Consider the following 25025-nt stretch of genomic DNA (forward strand, 5'->3'; position numbering starts at 1 on the left):
CATTTGCTGTATTCATCGTTATATATTTGTGTGCATATACAATGATGTCACTGTTTATGGCACTGGAAAGTCCAAATCAGAAAACACAGATTTTATACTGTCCTTCTGGAGCTCTCTCACACTTCCCAAATTCAGCAGTTAATGTCAGGGCTAATCTGGAGCCCGGAGGAGAGGAGCCTGCACACGGCTGAGCGCTCCCAGGGAGCCAGCAACCATGGCAAGAGTGATGAAACCATCAGGCACATCCTCGGCTATGAGGAGGATTTGTCACTGCAGAAATGCTTTATCAGTCAAAGAAGAGCTGAGCTGCAGTCTGAAGAGTAAGGGCAAGGCAGCAAATGAAGCAGCTTTGTATCCCAAACCCCTGGAATCTCCTGTCTCTCTCCTGATTTATCTCGGCACCCAGCTAAAATAAAACTGCATCCACCCAAACTGGCCTTGACAACAATCCCACCTCTCAGTTTTGTCTTCTCACACACAGAGGGAAAGCAGGAAGATGAGCTGAATATCTGTGTTGGGAGAGGATGGATGGGAGGAACAATGCTGAAACGTTACAGGGTGGGAGAAAGAAAGCTCACCCATGGATGGAGGAAGAGCCACCAAGGCTGAACTGCTTTCACTCCAACCAGTCCCCAAGTGCAACTGTACTGCCTTTGAGTTAAAGTGAAAGCAAACAAGTAAAACCTGCATTTCCAGGAGTTCAAGCAGTCCTTGATTAAAACCACTCTGTCTCCACTTTGTGTCAATGCACTTCACTCTTTCTAAAGAATCTCCCTGGCTCTTTGGCCTTGACAACAATCCCACCTCTCAGTTTTGTCTTCTCACACACACAGGGAAATCAGGAAGATGAGATGAAAATCTGTGTTGTTCTATTTCTCCACAAGCCAAACAAACCCTGCTCATGAGCAACACTGGTGCTGCCTGAATGTAGAAAGGTCAAGGACTGGGAATTATTTGGAAGAAATACACAGCAAAGTATGTATCAAGGAATTACTTTTTTCTTTTTTTTTTTTTTTTAAGGCATTTCATTTATATATGGGGTTAATTATGGATACTCTTAGGGCTGCTATTTTAAGGAGTTCAGTGCAGGAATTAGATCAAAAATGAAAAAAATATTTTGGTATTCTAGTGGTTTTATAGTACATGCTACACATTCTTATTCTCTGAATTTCAATTAATCTTTAAGAATTTTCTTATTCTATAAACTGTAATAGATCCCAATGAATGTAGGTCCCATAAAATCTGCAGAAAATTGCTATTCTAAGAGATGAAACAGAGTAGGGAAGGGGAGAGGATATAGAAATTGAATAATTTCTCGTAACACTACCATTTTGTATTTCACCTCCTTAATATGCCTTTTCATATTATTGACATTTGACATGTAGTTATAAAAGCCTGGAAATTTAGATCTTCCTAGGAGAAAAATAATAATTTGAGTTTTAGGGCGCTACCTCAATAGATACCTACCTGTATGGGGATTTCAGTGAAAATGAGGGAAATTTTCAAAAGGCAATGTGGGATTTGTCCCTTCACTTAGAGGTTTGCACTTTGAACATCTCTACCCCGTCATTAATCTGTGGCACCAAAGCTGGACTTAGCTGGACTGTTAACTTCCCAAGTGCTTGCAGGAAACAACTGTTTCCCCAGCTGCTAAATGAGTGCATTAGATGATGTGACACTTTTACACTTGTGAAGGGGAGAGCCAGGGGGGTCTGAAGTGTTGCTGGGCCCTCTGGGGCAGGTCCTGTGCGGGATGTGAGCAGCCAGGGCTGCGTGCGCTGCAGCCCAGACTGTGCTCAGCGGCCGGGCAGTGAGGATGGGTCAGGGCAGCACCTTCCCACAGCAGGTGCCAGCCTGTCTGCCCAGCCCTCTCTGCTGCTGCCAAGGGGGCAGAATTTGAAGCAGGAGAGGGGGGAATTGAGGAGGGGAGTGACTGAAAGGAGAGGAGACCATGGAGAGCAGTTCAGCACTGTGCAAGGACAGGAAGGCCACTGGGCTGGGCAGAAAGGCTTGGAAAGACCTCACAGCCTCCAAAACCTCCCACAGCTTTTCATAACCTCAGAGGGCCTCTGACCAGACCATTTTACCTCATCACAATTCCATACACCCTGTCAAAAAAAGAAAAATAATCACAAATCCAACATGAGTTTCCACATACCATAAAAATTGCACCAAATCTCCTGAGCTTGCTGTCAACCAGCTGGGGCTTTGCCATCCCTGTACCCAAAACCTCCATGGTCCATTCCAACACAGCACATCCCCCTCCACTCATCTCTTCTTTGCTGCAGAATTCTGGTTTGCATATGATGCTGAAAGCTCTTGAGCTGACTTTGTCAGCAGCAGCTTCATACAGCACAGAATATCCATTAAACCTTTCACTAATATCTCTGATTGGCACCTTTTGGATGCACAGCAATATTTCTCTGAACACATTCTCCTCATTTCAAAAAGTTAACTGGACACAGAATAAGATTGAAAATAATTTGGGTTTGTTTTTTTTTTTACATCTCAATTGAATAATCTGAAAGCTTTAGCTAAACAGCTGACGGTTTAAATCTGAAATCTAAAATGCAAGAAAAGTGATATCAAATAAAATTACTGTTATTTAAATGTTTTTCTTCTTTTTCTTTTTTAATGAATCACAAACAAAACACTTATTTAAATTTGGTGTGCATGATTTTTCAAGGAAAATAACATTCCTTTTTTCCCATGGGCAAGTGCATCTTCTAGTCTTTTCTTTCATGCACTTAATCATTGAGCTTTGTTGAGCAAAACCCATGGCCTGATCTTAGACATGGTCTTTCACTAGGAGGTGTTTTGGGGTATTTTTTAAGGAGTACATCTCCCACAAAGCATAACCCACAAAACCAGTGATAAAGATGTGCACATCATGCATTATACTTAAGGCTGAATTGCAAAACTTTGAACAAAATTATTAAAGCATAAATACTAAACTACACATGCATTTAAATGTGCATATTTAATTCATCCTCTCAGTCATGGCCACACATCTATGTGGAGCACAGCTCAGAAGGCTGCATTTCTAAGTCTGAAGTTTTTACACATCATAAATTTGTAGAATTTTGAAATCTTCAGTTTTTATATTAAAAAGATCTGAAAGTCATTAACTGTGGCCCTTGACATTGATCTATTGTGTGCTGTGCTGCACCTATTATTCATGGGAAAATAATTGCTTTTGTTTTTCCAATTTTTTTTTTTATAATCTGAGTTTAGAAGTCATCAGTGACTATTTCACAAGGAGAAACTTCCAAGTATGCATTAATTAAACATGCAAGAGTATTTTTTTGATTAAAAAAACCCCATAGTCCACTGAGTCCAGACAAATCCTGTATATTATGAATTGACAAACCACAACTGATGAAATGATGCATGAAAACAGAGACAGAGGCAAAATAACCTACTTGAACCCAGAAAATTTTCAGACAATAACCATTACCAGGTTTAATTAACTTTAACACAAAAGTGGGGGCTCCTTCTGTTTCAAGTTAATGAAGCTCAACACATGGACAGTACAATTAGAGACAAAAGCATAAGTCTAAAGCAAGTTATATTTCAAGATTGAAATAATGAGCTTGGTATTTTAATTTCACAGTCAGCAATTACATGAGATCCAGAAACAAAGCCACAATACAAGCGCTGGAAACGTAAAGGTACAAATGCAGCTGGTTTTCACTCAATATCTTTCTTCTAAGCCAGAGGCAAGAAAATAATTTTTTTTCCTACAATAAGCAGGATGTACAATACCCTGGAAATATTTCGACTATGATCATCTAAGATTTACTCACTTTCATACTGCACAAGTCAGAAACGCGACCTCATCGAGAGCCCTGAACTGCTCAGTGACTCCTATCGTGCCTTTCTCATATATATTCATTAAATCTCTATCTATAATACTGTTATTTCCATTTAAAATGATTGTTGTGTAGCAAAAAAAGCTGCTCTCCCACAAAAATGAATAAGCCTAGATCACTTCCACCCTTTTCAATAATTTGCCTATTCCTAAATACTAGGCTGGAAGAATATATGACCCTTAACTTAATCTCATCACCAAGCACCTTCAAGAAAAAAAAAAAAAAGAACACAAAAAGAGAAAAGATGGTCTGCCATTTATGTCTCCCATTTATAGTTTATTAAACCTAGAGATAATAGGAAAAAGGTGGAAAAAAGCAGAGAATGTCTGGGCTGTAGTATCAGATATCACTGCTTATTACTGGCTATCTGCCTAGTAATCATAAATCCATTGGGTAATATTCTCAAATCTTTTGCTTTTCAGGTAGGTGTGAGCCAAAAAGAAAAAAAGTTTAATTTTCTATGAAGAGCAGAAAACAGCAAGCACAGCACAACTGGGTACCAGGATGCATAAATATTCCTGATTATGAACCCTTGCACATAAAGCAAACAGGAAGAGTTTGAAGTTAACAGTGTGTACATCATGCAAAAGGTATCTCTGTCCCAAAAGATAGATATCACATAGACTATGAATGAACTGCTCCAATAAATTATATTATTCCTCAGAGGGGAGAGGAGAGCGATGTTATAAACAGTGACTTCAGAAAAGTGAGAACAATAGGGCATTGAATTTTGTAAGAGTGAATTAAGGATCTTTTTTTTTTCCTGGAGGAGAGCTCAGTATCATTGACCAATGAGCCTTACAAATAAAAGCATTAACTGCAGCTCTGCCTGTTCCCCTAAGCACCTCAGCATCTTGCACTTTCAACATTCTGTACCTGCATTTAGTTTCTCATAGAAGTACAAGTGCATACAGAATTAAATAGAGGTTTCAAGTAGATTTTTTAAAAATATACTTTCCAGGGAGCTCAGAAAACACATGATCCTGGCAGAACACACATCTCAGACACATAGCTTTGATGAGAGGCTGAGTGTGCCTTTGTAGAATTTACCAAATCAGAAACCAACAATCCCTGTACATCACCTCCTCCTTGTGCTGTCAGACACGGACTGAATAACCCCGGATAAAGGAAAGCTAAGCCAGAGCAGCATTTTTCAAAAACAATCTTGATAGGATCAAACTCCTCAGATCTGTCACTTGCCTTTGGCATCACTTAAACCAAGGAAAGTCATTTTCTTAAAACATTCTCAGAGACCTTGACAGGACTGGGAATGTAGGAGTAAGTGTGACTCCCAGCATGAGCCCCGCTCTAACAGTGCTGAGGGCAGGGCACAGGGCTCAGAGCTCTGCTGACCTTGTCTGCAGCACAAAGCTAAAAGCTAATTAAAAAGTAGTTTCAGAAGATGACAAGCTTTTTCTTTCTTTTTTTTTTTTTTTTTCTGTGAGAGAGGGATGGCCAGTATTTTCAAGGCCACAAATCTGAACAAAAGAAGACAGAAAAACTGCCTCCTATGAAGTGAATCTCAATGTCAAATTCCTGTTTGTTATCACCAATATGCCAAACATTAAGCACTGGCAACTCTAACTTCACCTTGTATGTCATTTTTCTGGCTCTTTAGCTTCTTTCTTGGTTAGTTAGAATTGGAAATTGATAGGCCCATAAACATCTATGAGAGACACATTATTAAACACATCATCTCTGTCTGCTCTGACAATGATAAGCCAAGTTCTCTAAGGCTTACAGCAATCTCAAGGAGTGAATGTTTTTCAATAACATTGTGATCTTTTTTCCTCATCTATGCAGCATTTCTCTCTCACTCCTCAAGTGCATACTTGTTTTGCCTGACTTCGCTGAAACCTGTTTTAAAATTTTATTTCAGTGTTACTTCTGCTCTCTCCAAAGGTTTTTTTTAAAGCAGTTGAAAATAGTTTCTCCATTTTTGCCTCACTTTGAGCAAAGGTAATGGCTCTTAGAGAGACTTGCAAAAAGATTACTGTCAGTACTCTTGAAACACTTAGATATTAACACTTAACAGCTTTGCCTTTGCACATTATTTAGGTGTTTCTCCTTCTCCAGCCTTCTTCCCTGCACTTCACAGTTCTTCTGACACCTAACCTTTTTCTGCACTGTTTCTGCTTTCTTGTGCATCCTCCACATCCTTCCTTTCACAAAACAAAGTTTGCCTTATTTCATCTGTTTTGCCTACAGGTACACCCCTGCCCAGGGCAGGGCCTGGGGTGGGATCACCTTTTCCCAAAGGACAGTCTGTCTGAAATGCAGGAAAGCCTCCAACTGCTCAAGCTGTGGCACAGCACGGTACACACTGCTCTGACTGGGTGGGAAGGCAAAAACATTGGCTGAATCTACTCCGGTTTGGGCAGTCTTGGACGGGATGCTGGGCGTTCTGAGAGTAAATTTGTTCGGCATCTCAGGTAAAGTTCTTGCAAGTTTACCCTTACTCCCAGTTTGATATGACAAATTTCACTCTAATTTTAAGGATTAAGTACTGTTATTGATTTTCTGCTAAATGTTCATTTTGTACTGTCTCTCTCCTTTTTCTTTTTCTCCCTATTACCTGCTTGAAAATGAACTTATCTGTTTTCACGTGACTGGTTTCTTCTGGTACATCATTATCCTTTTATCTGAAAAATACTTGCTCATTTCTCTCTCTGTTCTATTGGAATAAGTTAAAGATTGCCTTGCAAAATAATAAATGAAAGAATTCCATGTTGCGAACAACAAACTGTTTCATCGCTATTCTAAATAGAATTTCAGTTTTATTTATAAAACCCATGAGTTTGTGTGAATATGCAAGAATCTAAGCTTTAGTTCTTCTAAACATATCTCTAATACTTACAAGATGCATACAAAGAGCAGAAAAAACCCAACGTGGAGGTACTTAATGACTTGAGAATGGGAGAGGAAAAACTGTACAGGTACTATCTGTATGAAAATACTTTCTGTTCCATCTTGTTGGTGCTGTTAGATGTGACCTGTTAATCTTCTTAGTTTTGGAAAACACATTTCTTTTTTTTCAGAATTGTGCCAGAGAGGAAAAGATCTATGCTGCTGTTCAAATCTATCCTCTGAACAAGAAGGAGAGACACTCAGACTAGAGCCTCTGGGACCCGAAACAACTGCCCCATCCGTCAGGCTTTTCTGAGCTAACTCTTAACTCTTCTACTGAAGTGTATTTGCATTTCACATAATCCAAATAATTTAATATTCACTAGAGAAGCAACTGGAACAGGTTGCTCATATCCTGAGAGCCCCACCTATGTGATTATGAGCTGCTCTGAAGCAGAAGTTTCTCTTGCTCAGGAAAACCTTTGGGTGTCTCAATGTTTAATCAGAGAACTTGAAATTTTGAAAACACTCATGGGATGATAAAGTTATTTCCTTCTCATTGCTGGTAGCAAGCAAACATAACAAAGGACCACATAAATATAAAAGGTAAAAATCTCAGGAAAACAGCATTATCAGCCCAGTCATAGAGTTCATTGACAACTCCAGGTTTCAGATTTCTGTAATTATTTTCAGCAGGTATCACGAGGCAAAAGCACTGTGTCCATATTCGATGGGTAGAACTGAATTTATGGAGTGTTTTCAGCACACACCTCACACACTTCAGTTAGAGACTGCTGCTCTGGGAGAGGCTGGCAAGAGCAAACCCAGAAATGTCTGGAAACTACTCTTGGCTAAAGGGTACCAGGAGGAGAAGTCCTGTAGGTGAAGTGAGAAGAACCAGCCTCCAGAAACCTGTGCCAGACTTCCTCAGAAGCAGAGAACATTATTTGCAGTAAAAAATTCAGCCCAGGGCTGCCAGTTCCTCTGCTGTCAAGCCCTGGGTAGACAGGACAGCTATTGAACCAGACAGGCAGAGAATTACTGCTCTTTTTGGATGGGCCCCTTATATACTGCAGAACCACACCAAAATTACAAAATTGCTGAAAAATCGTCTCTCCTCCATCTCTGCTTCTGAGATAGAGAGTTAAACTCTGCTCTTCTGTGCCCAAAGTCACTGCTTCTCAACAGAAGTTATCAACAAACAAAAATAAAATCACTCTAGTTATTTACATTTCATTTGTTTGTAGTAAGAGAACATAGTTCTTAGCAACATAAATGTGTGGAAGGAGGAAAAGTAATAGAAATTGTCCACTGATCAAAATTATCTTAAAACATCCAAAATATTCAGTCAGTGCTCAAAAACTCCCCAAACTACAAAACTCCAAAGTAAAAAAAAAAAATAAAAAATTTAAAAAAAAATTAATAATAAAAATCATTAGGAGATGAGCTAAAATATTTCTAGCTTGGCTTCACAGAATCTTGTTTCTCTTTTGCTTTTCACTTGCCACAGAGTCAGAAAACATAAAAGCTCTGAAATTAAAATAACCAAAAAGGTGCATGGCCCCTCTTTCTCTGTACTCCCTTTCTGATACTTAATCCTTGCATGCAGACTGAAGGCCAAGTGGAAGTCTTCCTCTGAAGATTACTTTGTGCATGAATTCTGCTGCATTTTTTAACCAGTTTCATCTGAATTCACTGATGTCTCGATATTTTCATAGCCATTTCAGTTTTCCTCTTGCCAACCTCAACAAATAAACAGGAAAGGGAAGACAATCTAAAATGCTTTCCACTGAAAGGGCTAAAAATCCTAAAATCAATTTGTTGCAGTATTAGAGCAGTTGGGAAGTCCTTAATTTGAGCTCACAGAAACCAATAAGAATAATACAAAACTAAGAACTGCAAAGATGAACATTTATCTCTTTCAGAAAAAAAAAAACCCTGAATTATTTTATGAAAGAAAAAAAAAAAAGGAAATACTAACACCAAATAAAAACTCTAATAGATGTTTTTATGATTTGAATGTGGCTTGCTGAACCTTGTAGTTCATTAGCTCACTAGGCACTCACATTCATTTCTGTGCACTTTTTTCTTCCTTTCAGCCTTTAAACTGCTCTGCAGTCAGGACATTCTGAATTCTATGCTTACTGTCTTTCCTTGATCTCCCTTATTTTTTTATCAGTATGGGAAAATTCACACTATTCAGAATAAGAACCACAGCTCTGCAGGTCCTGGCAGCATTTTGCATCCTAGCTGTATCCAAACCATGCCTCCAGGTGGATGGGCGAAACCACAGAGATCCTGAGTGTCAGAGTGAGATGGAAACAAACCCCTTGAGAGCAGATCCTGGCTGAGGCACCTTGGGAAAGAGCTCCAGAGGCAGATTTTACAGCTGAATAAACTGTAGTGCTCTGGAACTGCTTCTGCAGGAGCTGTGCAGAAGTTTACAGCTTAGATTTGTGTGAGCTCCCAGGGATCTCTTCCTGCTCTTGCCTTACTGGGAGCTCCAGCTGCAGTGTCCACATCCCACCCAAAGAGAGCTGAGAGCACCTGGGCCTGCAAAATATTTCAAAGTCTAAAAAGGAATTTAGGCTGTTTCCGGGCTTGGAGTTTGGACTGACTGAATTCTGATTTAGAAAATAAGCAGCTTGGATAAATAATCCATGAAGTATGTCAAACTTCAGATGTTGCATTGCTATTTTAAATGCACTTTTCTAAAAGTCACTTCAATTGCTGGTTACAAGTTCTTGAAGTCCAACTGGCTTCCCCTTCCCATTGTGGATGTCCAGGACCTGTCAAGAGCTGACTTCAGATTAGTCAATATTATTCTATTATTCTAACAGCCAAAAAAATATTAATAGACTGTAAATCTAGTTATCATGTGCCTCATGCAATATTAGTGAGAAAATAAGTCCACAAACAGACTTGTCTGAAGTACTAATGTAAAAGTAATGCATGTGTTATAAGAGGAGTTTCATAAGATTATGTGGAATAGCTGCTCTCAATTATTTTTTGTCCTTGTATTTTTCAGTACCTGATATCAACGTAATTATCATCTATTTGTTTAAATGTTGGTTAAATCCCTAAACATTTAATAATCCATCTTATAGATTTTTGTCTGGCATCATTATACTAAATAAACATTTAGGTCAGATTTTTTTTAAAGTAGCATCAATTTAGGTTATGATTTTATATCTATATTTAGCCTCTGTATTTAACAGCCAAATTGCAAAATTAGAGAAAGTCAGGCAGCTCCCCTTTAACAATAAACTATTGAGTAATATTAACAGTTGGAGGATTACACCCAGAAGCTGTAAACCACTCAAACTACACTAATTGTGTTCCTCAGCCCTCTGTTACTATTTGTGCTTTCTCCTAAGCATCTGAAGTCTTTTTGTAGATTTTAAAAATATGTATGTAAAAGTGCATGGTTCACATGTGTAAACCACTGGAAACCCCTTAACTCTCCATCTGCTGAATTCACAAGATTTTTTATGTAGCCAACACACAGTCTGAGAGTAAGGATGTGATTTCTCAAGGACATGAAATGCAATTTGGAGTTAACAGACAGCAAAATCTGGCAGACAGGTACCTAACTCTGGTATAGTTTTGCAAACCTTTTCCTTAAGGCTCAGCCATATGTTATAGATCTTAGAAAAAGGAATAATGAAAAACAGACTTACACCAGTATTCCTTTTTTATCCCACTAAATTAACTTTAAGAGTATTCTTAAAAGAAACTAATCTTTTCCAAAAAACTGTTTGATTAATCCTCTTCTAGTCTTCAGGCATAAAACTGAAATAAGGTCAACCACCTTAACACATTGGCACTTGAATTTGTCCTATCTTATGCAGGAAGTAAAACTACAACAATCAGAAACATAAAATCTGGTAATTCTGGTACATCGACTGTGCTCCAGCTTTGATTCTAGCAGAGAGAAATAACCTTGCTTTTTTATCACCACATCACACACACACAGAGAAAACTCGGCAGGAATGTAAAGCACATGCACTAATGAACTTAATTAACACAGAGAAAATAAAAGAACTACCCTGCAGATGTGTATTTGTAGTGAAATCAGTCAGCAAATGAACAAGTAGTCATGACAAAATTTTATATGACTTCCTCCTGTCACTGGGGTCAGAAGTATGAAAACAGGGTAGGAACTAAGTTATTATAAATCTTTCTTCTAAAATTAAGGGGTTTTTTTGTTTGTTTTTAAGAAACAAAGCACAAGTTATTATTACTGCTGCATTGAGTAAAGCCCAGCACCAGCCCCACCGCTGAGCACCCCCTTCCTGAGACTGTGGGAGCCCAGAAAGAGCCCAGCCCTGCCAGAGGGATCCTGCCCTGGCTCTGTGCTGGTTTATGTGCACAGAGCTGGGTTAAGGTGGCACAGGTGACACTGGTGACAGTGAGCAGGGGGCTCAGCAGCCACCCCAGTCCTGTGACTGCAGGCTCAGGGTGCTTCACCACCCATGGCAGGAGAGCAGCAGCTGCCTGTCACCTTGGTGCATCCTCACCCTTCAAAGGTCCAGTTTGGCAGAGGTTTGAAGATGTGAGGTTTAGAGGCTCTCTCCTTCCACCAGTGTGGTTGAATCAGCTGCATATGCAACAAATTCTTAGGTACCTGTCAGGTCCAGGGAAGAGTTTTTCACTTCAGAGCCTCTTCCAGGGGAGTGAACACCAAACTCACCAGTGTTTCTGTGAACCACAACAAAGCAGTTCACAGCTTAGGAAACACACCCCCAAGCACTGAGGTAGTAAAAGATCAAGAGGCCAAATTTCAGTTACCAATAATTATAAATCATTTTAATTTTGTTTTAATAGATCATCTCCTAGCAGAAGATGATGCCCTCTTTATTATCTTTCTCCAAATTATTTTCTCTGGTAAACAGCTAAGCCAAGAAAAATAAAGGATGACTGTAGAATCACTTCAAAACCTGCAAGAGCCAATACTCTTGTCCTCTTGCTGGGTATATAAGAATGGCCGTTGACCTCTATGCTGGGGGTTTTTCCATTATGTTAAAGTGACAAAATCAAGGGAATTGATTCATTTTAAACAAAGGTGAACACAGAGACTTTCCCATATGAATGAAGCAATTCTTTACACCTGTGAATATATTGTGGCAGGGCAACTTGCTGTAGTAATACAAATGGTAATTTATTTTACATCCCCAAATGCATTAGGCAAGACTAAAGAAATTCCACTTATAAACTTGAAAATAATATTTAATAACACAGAATGACTTGCACCCATACCCATGAGGTAAGAAAACCCTGGACTGAGACTCAAATATAAGTAGCATTTAGATGGCTATTTCCTTATAACCTCACATCCCTAACAGGAAAAAAAATAATCTCCCAAACTCCAAATATTGCAAGGTAAAACTTTAAGGTCTGCTCTCACTGATTCATAGTTTGGCCATTACTCAAACATGCAATGTATAATGCTGATGAGTTAAACATCACATCACCCATTTTGATTTATTCCTTTCAATTCTCTGGGAATTTTATTTATGTTTATAACTACAAGGTCAGTGGTGCCAATAGATTCAATCCAGGGATAGACAGTTGAGTGCTTAGACCATTACACAGAATTACAGTGTATTGATTAGAATACTTATGGAATAACTAAGGACAAAACTAATAATGTTACTAAGAAAAATGCCCAGAAGGGATCAGGTTTAGTCCAACCAAGTAATACAGTTTCAGCATTGCTGAAGAGAAAACCAGCAGTCTAAAAGGTGAACTCTTAGAGTTATTATTTTCTTTAAGTTGGTGCTCTTCTACAGTCAATAAAAATATTAATATTATTTTATTTCTCCCTTCTATCATTTTTATGTACTAAAACAATATTATCTATGCTGTCCTCAAGACACAGAAGACCAAATCCACCACAGTGTTTCTGTGAACCATAACAAGGCAGTTCACATCTTACAAAACACACTCACAAGCACAGAGCTAGTAAAAGACCAGGAGGTCAAATTTCAGTTAACAATAATTATAAATTATTTGAATTTTTTTTTATAGAACATCTCCCAGCAGAAGATGTTACCCTCTTTATTATCATTCTCCAAAGCAAGCAAACCACTTTCTTTATGTGCTTTCTGAATTTCCAGAGTATCTGAGCACAAAGAGCACAGGCTGGTGCTGTATCACATATCACTAATTCAAAGCATTTAATCCTGTCTTCCACACGTCTGCCAAAGCAATACAAATGCCAAGAAATTCCTCTTTAAGAGCAGAATTGTATACACTGTACATTATATAAGCCTTCTGTCCCCTTGCACTTGAATGTACACTATCAAATCATCGTGGCCATTCCTTTCTATTGAGCAGATGGTATTATGAGATTTTTGATAAAGAACAACAATCACCCAGGAAGGGTTGCAAAGGGGTCGCTGAAACCAAGATTAACAATTGATTAGCTTTAATGGACCGTGACAGTAATAAACAACAGAGCTCCACACAAAGATTTGATTGTCCTGTTAATGCTGCTGACACAAATGGCTTTTAACTGGCTTCCTGAAAGTGTTAATATCGCCAGAGCCCCGGCAAATGAAGGACTTTGTCAAAGTGAGACCTGTCCTGCAGTGAAGAAGCATTTACTACAGCCCTCTAAAACATCTTCTATAAAGTGTGTTTCTGATTTATTCAGACAATAGTTCCTATTTCTCCAAGGCTTAAAGTTCAACAAAATGAAATGCAGCACACCTCTGCAAGGCTGGAGTATAATAGAACTCTAAAGCATTTGAATAGAGAACTCCGCACTCCTCGAATATACAACAATAATGTGAATGATCCTTTTCAGTGGGCTCATTTTATCCTTACTCCAGCCTGGGCTGACAGATCTCAGTATCACAGCCTTCTAAACTCAATTTTTTTATGCTTGGTCCTGATAAGTTGACTCTATTTTTCTTCCTTTCTGCACAGAAATCAGTAATTTGCATCATATTTTCATTAAAATAAAGTGGTTTGTGATTACTGGAAATGACCATGGCAAAATCTGAAAACAAAACTTAACAGGTCTGTTTATTTCTTGGATACACGTATGGGAAAATGTGTATGGAAAAGGTCTCTGTTTCCTTTAATTCTTTGAGCCCAAAATTTAAATAGACTTATGGTGAATATTCACAGAAGGTTTTAAAATTAAAGCTAGGTAGAGGCAAAGTAGACAAAACTCCACCTAACATGTCATTCAAGAAACCATGGATCTAGGAATTCAATTAAAGGTAAGGAGGTATTTACTCAACTAAGCAATGAGTAAGACTTTCTGCTAAACTTTTAATGTCAGGTTAAATAACTCAGTTTCTAAAATCAACCTTTTTTTAAAAAAAAACAAAATTATGTGTCTTATTCAGGAAAAGGTTCTTGTTTTAAACATTTTTAGCTGTGAGCTGCCACAGTGCTGCTCCCTCCTGTGCTATTCCTAGAGGCAGCACACAGCAGTGGTGCAGCTCTGAGGGCTGCTAGGAAAGAGAAACCAGGGTCTGCTCCAGACACAGATCCCAGCACAAACCACTTGCACAAATCAAGGTCATGCTAATCCCATCCCTGTGGTTCCCACCCCAGCTGCAAACTCGAGTCTCTGCAGAGCAGTTCCTCACCAGCCCACTGTAGCGACACAACACGAGGCTAATTGCTGGGTTTAAAAATGTGATCTGCACAGATATGCAAGGGAATTTAAATTAAATCCCTGAAAGAGTAAAAGCCACCTGCTTGGTGTCCCAACACACAAGCACTAAGTACAAAACCTGTCAAAATACTGAGCCAGCCTTCATTAATTCCGTATTCTGTAATCAGCATCCTTCTGTTACTCACATGCTTGGCTTTCTACAGCAGCTCTTCAAGAAAGCTATTGTATAAACCATTAAACATACTCTGATGATAAACATTCAAGAAAGTAATTATTTCCTACCTGTAAGTCAGCATCAAATTCATGTTTCAGGTAAGCATCTTCTGCAGCTTCAACAAGACGCTGAAAAAAAAAAGTGTTTTTGAAATAATGGATAGCAACTTTAAAACCCCATATAAAAAGAGATTTTTTTAAGCATTGTGCAATTTATCTAAAGTGTTTTTGAAATAATGGATAGCAACTTTAAAACCCCATATAAAAACAGAGATTTTTTGAGCATTGTGCAATTTATCTGCTCTCATACTTCACTGAATAGAAATAAATTATTCAGATTTTAAAAAAGAAATAAAGGACCAAGTTTTTAAAATCCTCAGTACCCACTGTTGGCGGTACAAAATTCTAAAAACAGCTCACCTATTAATAAATAAATTAAAAAGTCTCTGTTTTCACCAGTGCTCAGCTTTCTGTAGCTCCCATTCTGAAATAACTTTTGAGAGAACAAAAATAAAGTTGATTTCACATGGACTTTATTTTGCACATAGGAGTCCTTTTCAAATCTTCCTTAACAGTAGGTAGGAGGAATTCCCCAATAATGCACTCGATTTCAAGAAACTGACATAAAAATTAATTTCTAAATTACACATCAACTGTAAATGATAAGAAAAATATAGACTAGGTTTGTTTACTGAGCAGACTGAAATACTACCTTAACGTGGTACATTATCACAAGATTTTTCTGCAATTACAGAAGTAACATTTACTGAATGGCAGCAATTCAGTAGCATTTTTGCCCTCTTAACAATACCCAGAACTCCTTGTAGTAGTTATTTTTCCTCACCATTATCATCTGACAGGAAAAAAAACACGGTTGCACCAAAACACAGCTACCTGAACCGTTTAATTCATAGAGGGGGTTGCTGCAGATATTCAATTGGGAAATGGCATTATACCCTTTCTAAGGTTTAACTCAGCATTCCTTATAGCTCAGTATATTTCAGCCATGGAAGAAGCTCCTTCCAGATTTCATTTAATCCACCTGAACTTTCATATATGCACAAGCCAAAATCAAACAAAGAATACTCTGTGTCTTTTATTTTCTTTGCTCTATCAGACACTGGTACACATGGATATTTTCACATATTTTACATCACAAAGCAAGGTCCAGACTCTCATTAACAATACACAGAGTGGGCAGCCATGCAAACATTTTTTTTCTCCCTTTTCATAATAGTTTGCACATTTATCAAGCCTTTGGATATAAATCAAAATGAAATCAGAATTCATATTGATTGCTATACAGTTTGAGCTATAATGGAAACTGAACCAAGAAAAATATTTCTGGTTGCCAATGCAGAACAAATGGTTGAGCAGAACGCTGACAGTGTGAGCAGCGCCCAGCGGCTGCAGGGAGGGGTTGTGCTCGCTGGGTCCGCGGAGCAGCTGCGAGTCCCAGCCTTGCTCTGCTGCTGCATCCCATTCCCAGCTGCCCCATCCCATCCCCAGCTTCTCCATCCCATCCCCAGCTGCCCCATCCCATCTCCTTGCTGCCCCATCCCATCCCCTCTCTGCTCCATCCCATCCCCAGCTTCCCCATCTCATCTCTCCCTTCCCCATCCCACCCCCAGCTGCCCCATCCCATCTCCCACTCACCCACAACCTGCACCAGCCCCAAAAACCCTGGAACTCTGCTGGACTCCTGCCCCCTCCCTGCACACCCCGTGGGGAGGCTCTCCAGACTTTTCTTTGGTGCAGAATCACAATCTCAAACGTATAATTAAAAGCTGGAAATACTCCTGATGCCTCAGCTGATACAGAGAAGCAAAGGTCACCTTCCCAGAGCCCCGTGCTGGGAGTAGCTCCCTGACATTTGACTGGTTCCAGCTCTGAACATCCTGCCCCGTGAAAACCCAGCTGGTCACAGCAAACCCATTTGACCCAAACTGGAACTGAACTGGGTCCAGCACCGGGCAAATCAAACCAGAACTGAACTGGCAAAATGTCTGAGCTCACCTTCCTTCTTACAGGGGTAAAAGAACCCAAAAATAACAATGCATCCCAACCTGCTGCAGGAGGGGGAGCTGGGGGAAAACACTTCGAATGGAACTGTGAGCTTCTGTGCCGTTGTTCCCACTACTGATGTACTATCTGGATAGTACCAAGAACAGACTTTGCAATGTGAAACATTAATGAACATGCATTTGAGCCGCAGATTTTTGTCTTTGGAATCTAAAAAGGGAAATAACACAAATTTTCTCCTCTGAGGGGGAAGCCTTATAGCAACTGAAATAAATCCATACATGTTTGAACATTCTCAGAAGCCCATCCTTAATCAGCTTGCTAGTGACCCGCTAAAAGAATTTTACAAATACAACCCTCATTTTTCAAACATGAAAAAGGCCTTTTATGTAAAATAAGTACTCTAATTCCATGCATTACCTTTATTTTCCTCTATTATAAAGGCATAGGTGTATCACTATTCTGCTCACCTGATACAAAAGTTCATGACTAATGAGTTTGAGAGTAAAAAAGTGAAAGGATCAAAAACATTCTTCATACAGAAAAGAATACATGGAAAAGGAAACCATGTTTTTCTTTTTGTGCTGAAATACTTACTTAATCATCAAAAGAAAAATTATTATAGTATTTCAGGAGATACCAGTGATATTAGATATCAGTACCTAGCGGGCTAGAAAAATAATTCATGGCTTCTTATATAGTTTGTATTGATCCCAATGTGTTTCAATTACATTTTTGCCTCAGTGAAATAAATTTAAACTATGATTTATCCCCACATATAAGAAATAACTAGAGAAGCATAAGATGGGCAATAGTAGAAACATCTGGTAACAAGGGCAGCTCAGAAATGAAAAGTACTGCATGTTATTTTATTGAATTATTCATTAAGATTTCAGTTGTTACTTTTTTTTTTTTTTTAATGTACATTTCAGCAACATTCTCTACAAGAAACCCAGCGACAAAGAAGTAAAGTGTCTACTGACAGGAATTTTTCCTTGAAGCTGTAGGAGCAAATAAGTAAGCACATTTTGTGCTTTGCCCTTACAAAACTAAATAAAAAAAATTAAACTTTTGGTACATGGAATGAAAAAAATACAAGCATATGCTGCACTTTCTATGTGTCAGTCCTTAACCACAGTTTGCTTTAAGTATCTCAACACCATTATGAAGGAAACCATGAGAAATCTGGGAGAGCTACAGAAAAGCAAAGCCAATAATAAGTCCAATTCCACAAAATGACATATCAGTGGATATACACAAATTATATTGGAATGAAAAAATTGAACGCAAAGAGGGGCGTGGGGGGCTTGGTTGGATTTTTTTTTTTTTAAAAAGGGTCCCCAAAGGGATGAAGCACAATGGAAGAAATTCCTTAACACTCTGCAGGCAAAACCATAAAAACCACATGTAATACTGCAACTTTTTTATACAGAAGCAAAAGATACCTTTTAAAAATATTTTACTTTCTGAGCAGTTATCTAGCAATGAGTCTCAACATTAGCATGATTAGCAATTTTAGCTTAATAGTTTATAATGACACTCTTAATAGAAATGCCAATATATTTTCATTTGAGTTATCATACTCTCAAATCCTTGCTGGAGCAAGTGAATGCTTCCCAAGCTGTGGTTATCCTGAAGGGAATTGTGAGTTATCTGCATGCACTTACATGGGAAGAACACAGAGTGAGAATTGGTACTCACACCATTCAAGGGTGTTTTCAGAAAAATTTAGGCCTAAATGTGGAAAAGTATCTGTGTGCACATAAACAGGCAGGTCAAGGGCAGAACAATCTTTAGATAAAGCAATCAGAGTGTTCTAAGGCACAGCTCAATTGAGGTTCCCCCAGCTAAGGAGCTAATCCTCAGAACTTTCCCAACACACATAAACGTGAGAAAGATGAACTGCCTGACCCAGAATATCACAGTGCAACGTGGGTAAAAACAGAGCATGAAGCAGGAAATGAACAAATAGCATAATCACAAAAAACCTCAAAATGGTCACCAAAACATAAGCTCAATGTTTTATGTATTCAGTGGTACTGATGTTATAAATAACACAGAAAACGTTGAGAGGTGAAAAATAAACGTTTGTTATCTGACAGTAATTTTTTTAAAAAATAAATCACTAAGCTATCTCTCAAGTTACCTAACAAGGTAATTTCCTTAACAAATGAGATTATAATTTCAGTGAACTGATATTTCCAGATAAATTCTTTCAAGTTACATTGCTATAGATAGAGCAAAGAAAAAGTGAAATAGAATGGATGAAGTGCAAGAAGAATCCAACAAAAAGTAAGAGGGAAAAGGAACAGAAATGCAGAGGAAAGTTGAAAATAAAAGCTGCAAATAACAATTTCAAGAAAACTAACATCAGACAAACATCCAGAGGGTAGGGTGGTTATTTTAGCTTCTGAGATGCTTTCTCTTTTCATGTACTTTTTAAGGGTTTCGGATTACTTCTCAATGATTTTCCTTCATTAGAATCCCATTTTGAAGTTAGATTAAATAAATTCATAAGCGTAACCAAATTTGAAACAGTTTCTGAACTCCTGAACTGTGGAGGGTTACTAATCTTTATCCATGAATGCTGACAGAAGTTATGCCCTTCTCTCTTTTTGGCTATGAAGTCTTTAAAAAAATTATATTTCATCATTTCCTTTCTATTTTTCTAAGATGAACCAACTGCAACACAGAAAACCAGAAATGCTTCTCAAAATTGTTCTACTCAAACTACTAGAAATCACAAAAAAGCATAGAAGATGGCTCAAATTAAATTATAACTAGTATCAGCTAGGTACTGGTATCATCTAAGTCCATAACATAAATAGTTTCTATTCCATAATAACAATTTAATAACATTTCTTTAACAAAATGCACGGGCATATCACAGTCATTAGAGAAGTGTAGACAAACCTGTAGGTTGCTCTTGTATTCTAGCATCAAATGCATTCAACCAACAGCAAAAAACAGCCCTGAAAAACTTTCTCATTATTTCCTATGGCATCAGATCTGTCTGAGGTTCCTAAAAACATGAATATAACTTTGATGTTGAGTTGTGTTTTGGAAGAAAAAATAATAACAATCATCTATGTAACTTTAACAGGTATGTCTCTCTGACTCCTGTATATGGAATTCTAAGCAAGATTTCTATCTTAATCAAATGCAATAAACTTTGTTAAGAAAACTGGCAGATAACAAAAAGGAAAACCTATGCCTGTTTTTAAAACCTTATTTCTCTCATATCTTGTAGCAAGGTTTATGGTACATTACCAACCAAAAACCAGCAGCATTCTGTGTGCTGAAACATGAGTTTTCTGTGTGCAGAAAATACAACTACCAGTAGTTACCCTTCTTCAGGCAAAACATTCAGTGCAATTTTAATAGCCTTACTATTGATTTGCATGTCTAATTTCCAATCAAAATTTACAGCAATTGAGCAGTGAATATGCCAAAAATATTTCCTAAAGTTCTGCCAGATAACTATTTAAACATAGTTCAGCAGTTGAAAGTATTCCTGGGAGAGAAACAAGATTGGGTTTCCATCATCAGAGCAATTTTCCTCCCTGGCTTCCCCGTGAGAAGCCTACACTGCATGTGGGAGCACTCAGCAATAGATCACTGAACTTTGAGAACATTACCCAGGTACCTTCCTGTGACTTCCCCATTTTGGGGTTCATTTCAGATGTGAAAAAGGGGTTTTCCTCTCCAGGAAATCTGTAAGGCTGCAGGTGCTTTGAAAACTTCTACAAAGGTGGGGCTGTTTTGAGACAGAACAAGATTTATTAACATTAAGTGAGCTTAGGTAATATTCTGGCATGGTGCTGATTCTGCTGCAGGTCCTCCTGAGTTCCCTCAGTGTTCTGGGGTTTGCTCCTTTCACAGCTCATTTAGTGGACAAGGAAAAGTAGCCAGGAGAGATTTTGATGTTGCTCCTCAGTCTCACTTTCATGTCCCATGCCCAAACCCAGTATCATATCAGACAGCAATGAATGCTCCGAGGAGCAAACAGGTCTCCCAATCTCAATGTTTTATCACAAAAAGCTTTGCAGTGTTTGCCATAGCACACAGAGGAGCATCACACACTGATGCTGACCTTGGAGGAATATTTGCTCCTCTCAGGAGCACGCCAGGCTCCCGGCAGAGCAAGGACAGCAGCCTGGCAGCGTGGCTGATTCAGTCCTTGAGCTGGGCACACACAAACACACACAGAAGGTTTCCTCTTTCCAGAAAGCCTGGCAGTGTATTTTATACCCCAGATCGTTTTTCTCATCTGTGTGGTATTTTCTAGGGAATTTTAGCACTAAAATTGCTGTTGCTGTGACTAAGATGCACCGAAAATTATTTAGTGCCTGTTACCTTGCTATTCAAATTCCCAGTGCTTGGGGCTTAAGATAGATATCAATCTTGCAACTGATGCCATACAAAAACTGCCTGCTCTGTGACTGCTATCAAATTCCAGCCAGACAATGCTCAGCCACGCTAAGTGCAGCAAAGCACAATCAAAGCAGAAATTATAAATAAAGGATAAAAATAAATTAAAAGCTTAGCATATGCAATTATTGCAAATAACTTCAATTATCCACTTATATTCATTCCAAACTGGCAGATATTCAGGTTGATTGTTGTTAGAGTGCTAGCTGGTTTTTTGAAGCAACAAGACTTCAGCTTGGCACCGTGCTGGACAAAACAGAAATGAAACTACAAGTGGATTAAAGTACGAGAAATTCACACATTGCATAACAGTGGCTAAGACAATCCTGGAGTAATTAGATGCATTTCTACTTAACTAGGCCGACACTATATTTAATTATGGCATCTGGAGATTGCCAGGGCACTGAAGGAAGACTCCATATGAAGAAGATAACACATTTTTCTTGTACCAAGTTCTTCAGTGCTCAGAGGCTGCACAAACCCAATATAACAGATATAAAATATGCAGATTATCAACTGTGTTCCTACCATGTTATTATGTCTAGCACAGAGCAGAATGAGGTGCTAAATAGGTTTTTATTCCATACTTTTAATTCCATATGTCCCAGACATCAAGGAATCAGCTCAGCTGCAGACACAACTTAGAGCTGTTCCAGGGACATTTAAAATGTGATTTGCCTGGCTGGGTGGGGTACAGCAACTGCCAGCTCCTTCAGCCACCTCTCCTGCCTCAGGGCCAGAATTTTGCACCAGCCACACATCCAACCAAGGTTGTGTAATTCCCTGGCAATACCTTTATTCATCCTTTTCACTTCACTTGCAATACGGCAATACAATATGCAAAGTTTTACTTTCAATGAGTAATTCACAACCAGTGCATTCTCCTCTTCCACATACACTAAAAAATTTAACCAAAATGTTACTTTGTAAAACACCTTCCAAAAGCAAGGGAAGCAGGCCTGTGTATGAGTCCATGGACTCACCTGTTTACATACCTTTAAATATTGTCAACGCTAACCTGTGAGCGTCATTATGATCTTTTTTCCCTTCTCCTATATTGAAACCACTAGAAAACATCTGATTTATTAATTTTTTCACACATTTAGGGTGCCACACCTGACTGTCACAACTGTTCCCCTGCTTGGATAATGCCAGACTGTCTTTTCTGCATTTGAGGAGGTGAGTATGTACATGGCTGAGCAAAACCAGCACCCCCTCAGCTCTGAGAGCTCTCAGCACCACTGCTGCATGCTTGGCAGGTCTTGCTTGAGAAAGATTTGGGATAACTGTTTTCATGTTAATGCTTTTAATGCAAAATCCTTTGGTAAAACTTACCTCACCTAACCTCATCTATTTCGAAGTTAATCATCTCTCCACTGAAGTTTCCTAAACATCCTTCATATGTAGAGACAGAAAACTCCAAAGGTGCTGCATGTTCCATTCTAAAATAGCTCATAAGACCTTTGGAACTTTTCCTTCACTCTTTTCTTCACTAGGTGTTTAACTTCATATGATTGAAACTAAGGGAGATGAATCCCACACCATATGTGCAACACAAATGAGCTACAGATAAATGGAAATATTCCCATGTTCACTCAACAGGGGAAAGGACACTTGAAGCAACACTTTGTCCTGCCAGCAGTCCCGGGACAAGTCAAGGTGTTTCTGTTCTGTTTACATTTAGAAGCACCAAGTGAAATCAATTGTCTTTGCTTTGTTCCCTCACTCAGCTTTTTCCTCATCTCTGCACTAAGGCTCAGTCCCCCCAGGTTAATTCAAATTCAACTTGCAATTTGTGGTCTACTTCAACCAAACCAGTCATGATATACTGCCCTCCTTTCAGTTTCCAACCAGATTACTGTCACACAACAGCAGAAAAAAACCCTTAAGATTTATTAATGCAACCAAAGGTCAGTTCCAGACTTTGCAGGGACTGACTTCCATTGTCTAGCCCAGCACTCGATCACAAGGCACAGAGCCTTGTCTTCACTTTCAAACCAAGCAATGCAATGTCCACTGGACTGGTTTTTAATTCTCACAGGGTCAGGATGTCAGTTGCCAACAGATTAACTGAAAAGGAAAGTTTTTAAAAACTGAAAGGAAAACGAAACAACAAGTTTTCAATTAAAAATTTCCCAGCTTCTTCTTGCAAGTAGAATTCTCTAAGAAAGATATTGAGGCAAATAGAACATTATTGTGAAGATGTGAAGAAGGCAGTTGGCATCCATTTCTAAATGCATCAGTAGTGGATTTTGCAAGCACTCACCAAAGACTTAGAAATCCAGTGTTACATCTCAAGTTAAACAGGCGTGGATTCAACACTAGAATGTACCAAATTCTGCCTTCAAGCACAGTCATGGCTTAGTCCTGTTCTTTCCCTTACTGAGCACAGACCTAGACCTACTCCTGTTTCTTTCCTACTCCACTCTCCATATCCTGAGCTCATTAATACTAAATTAGGTGACCCTAACTCCACTGTTGAAGTTTTCTCTTCTGCATAACAGCTTTGGTGTGCACACTGTCAAGCATGTTCATGACCAGTCTTTTCTAGGTCCCTACCAATTCCTCCCTCTGGTGACTTCCATTTCCAATTTTCCCTGTTCCCTTTGCACTCTCATTAAGCACATCTACAATATCTTGCACTAGCACAGTCTAATTCTGTCACCTTTGTCTCTTTAGACCATCTCATCATTCTCCAGTCTCTGCTCTCCTTGTGGCAGTACCTTCCTCAGCCTCTCCTAAACCCACCAGCAGACCCCCTTGGCTGCTGACCCTCCCGTTTTCCAGTGCCCCAAGGTGAGCACAGAGAGATGAGAACTCTCTCCTGGGTCCAGAGGGCACATGGGTGCACTGACAGTGCCTCAGCAGAGAAAGACACTCTTTCCCCTGCCTGCTGCTGCCTAAGCAATGAGAAAGTAACGATCCAGCTGGGGGAAAGTCTTGTTCAACCCTGTACAGAAAATTCACAGCACAAAGAACTTTCAAAGATTTCACTTGCAGACAGTCTTGCTGTGATACATTTCTAATGGCCATATGCCTCCATGTGTGGAGTTTCCAAATGCTAAAAACTTGATCCAGCTGGAACAGAATTTCAAAGAAAACTTTGTGTCAAGGCCCCAGCCCTGCCAATTTCAAGAGCTGGTTCCCAAGCACAGAAGTGCTACAGAGTCTTAATGAAAAGAACATCAGTATTATGTTTAAAAGAGTAAACCAATGCATTTCCCCCAGTTTCTCTCTTGTAAAAAGATGACGTTCAAAGATAAAATTCCAAGCTTCTTTGGTCTCCTGAACCATACTTTATAGTTCTGGAGGCTTCATTGCTGAGAATGCTGGAAATAATTACAAAATCAACTTTCAGACTAAGTGATAATTTAGTCTTTTAATAGTTTAGTATATTCTGGCTGGTCTGGTACAAAACAAAAGGAAAAAAAGACTATGTTGAATCTCTCTGGGTTTGGATGTTTTGGAAAAACTCTCTGGTGTAGACATTTGTCTGGGCTTAGTAACTGGACGTCAGTTCCATGTACCTGAATAATTTTGCTGGTACCTGTGGATTAATGCTCAAGTCCCAGAGAGTACAGGGGTATCACTTTGCCAAAGTCACAATTAAATACAAGTCTGTATTCAGGTACAGATGCCATCCCATCTATTCATTTATTTATTTTTAATTTTTTTATTTTTTTTTTGCTATAACAGTATTTTTAATTCTATCTTAAGAACAATATTAAACTGTCCTTGTAATTAAAGGAAAATTGCAGATTCCCAAACCCAAAAGAAAGCCTGCATTGCATAGTCAAAACCTTATCTGCTTTGCTTTGTAAAGGGAATAAGTTCAAATCCAGTGGGTGTTTTGTTCCTTATTAAGAAGAGTCTTGTAACTTGTATGCTCCTAGTGACTGAAAGATAGCTATACTTTCACCTCTTAATTAGTTTTTATCAACTGAAACATTCACCATTTAATTATCGTATGCAGATTTATTTGGAAAACGAAGTAAAATATGCAA

At 38.7% G+C, this 25025-nt stretch overlaps 1 protein-coding gene across 1 annotated transcript in view; it reads right to left on the reverse strand.

The window, feature by feature from the left end:
• The window catches only part of CACNA2D3 (calcium voltage-gated channel auxiliary subunit alpha2delta 3), a 389621-nt gene that overhangs the window by 254262 nt on the left and 110334 nt on the right, over positions 1-25025 (reverse strand). Inside the window, exon 4 of the mRNA XM_041463788.1 lies at positions 14638-14697. Within this exon, the coding sequence (XP_041319722.1) occupies positions 14638-14697 (60 nt within the window). The remainder of the gene's footprint in view (positions 1-14637; positions 14698-25025) is intronic.

Source organism: Pyrgilauda ruficollis, unplaced genomic scaffold, assembly GCF_017590135.1.
Source record: "Pyrgilauda ruficollis isolate IOZ18807 unplaced genomic scaffold, ASM1759013v1 scaffold10, whole genome shotgun sequence".
NCBI classification, from domain to species: Eukaryota; Metazoa; Chordata; class Aves; order Passeriformes; family Passeridae; genus Pyrgilauda; species Pyrgilauda ruficollis.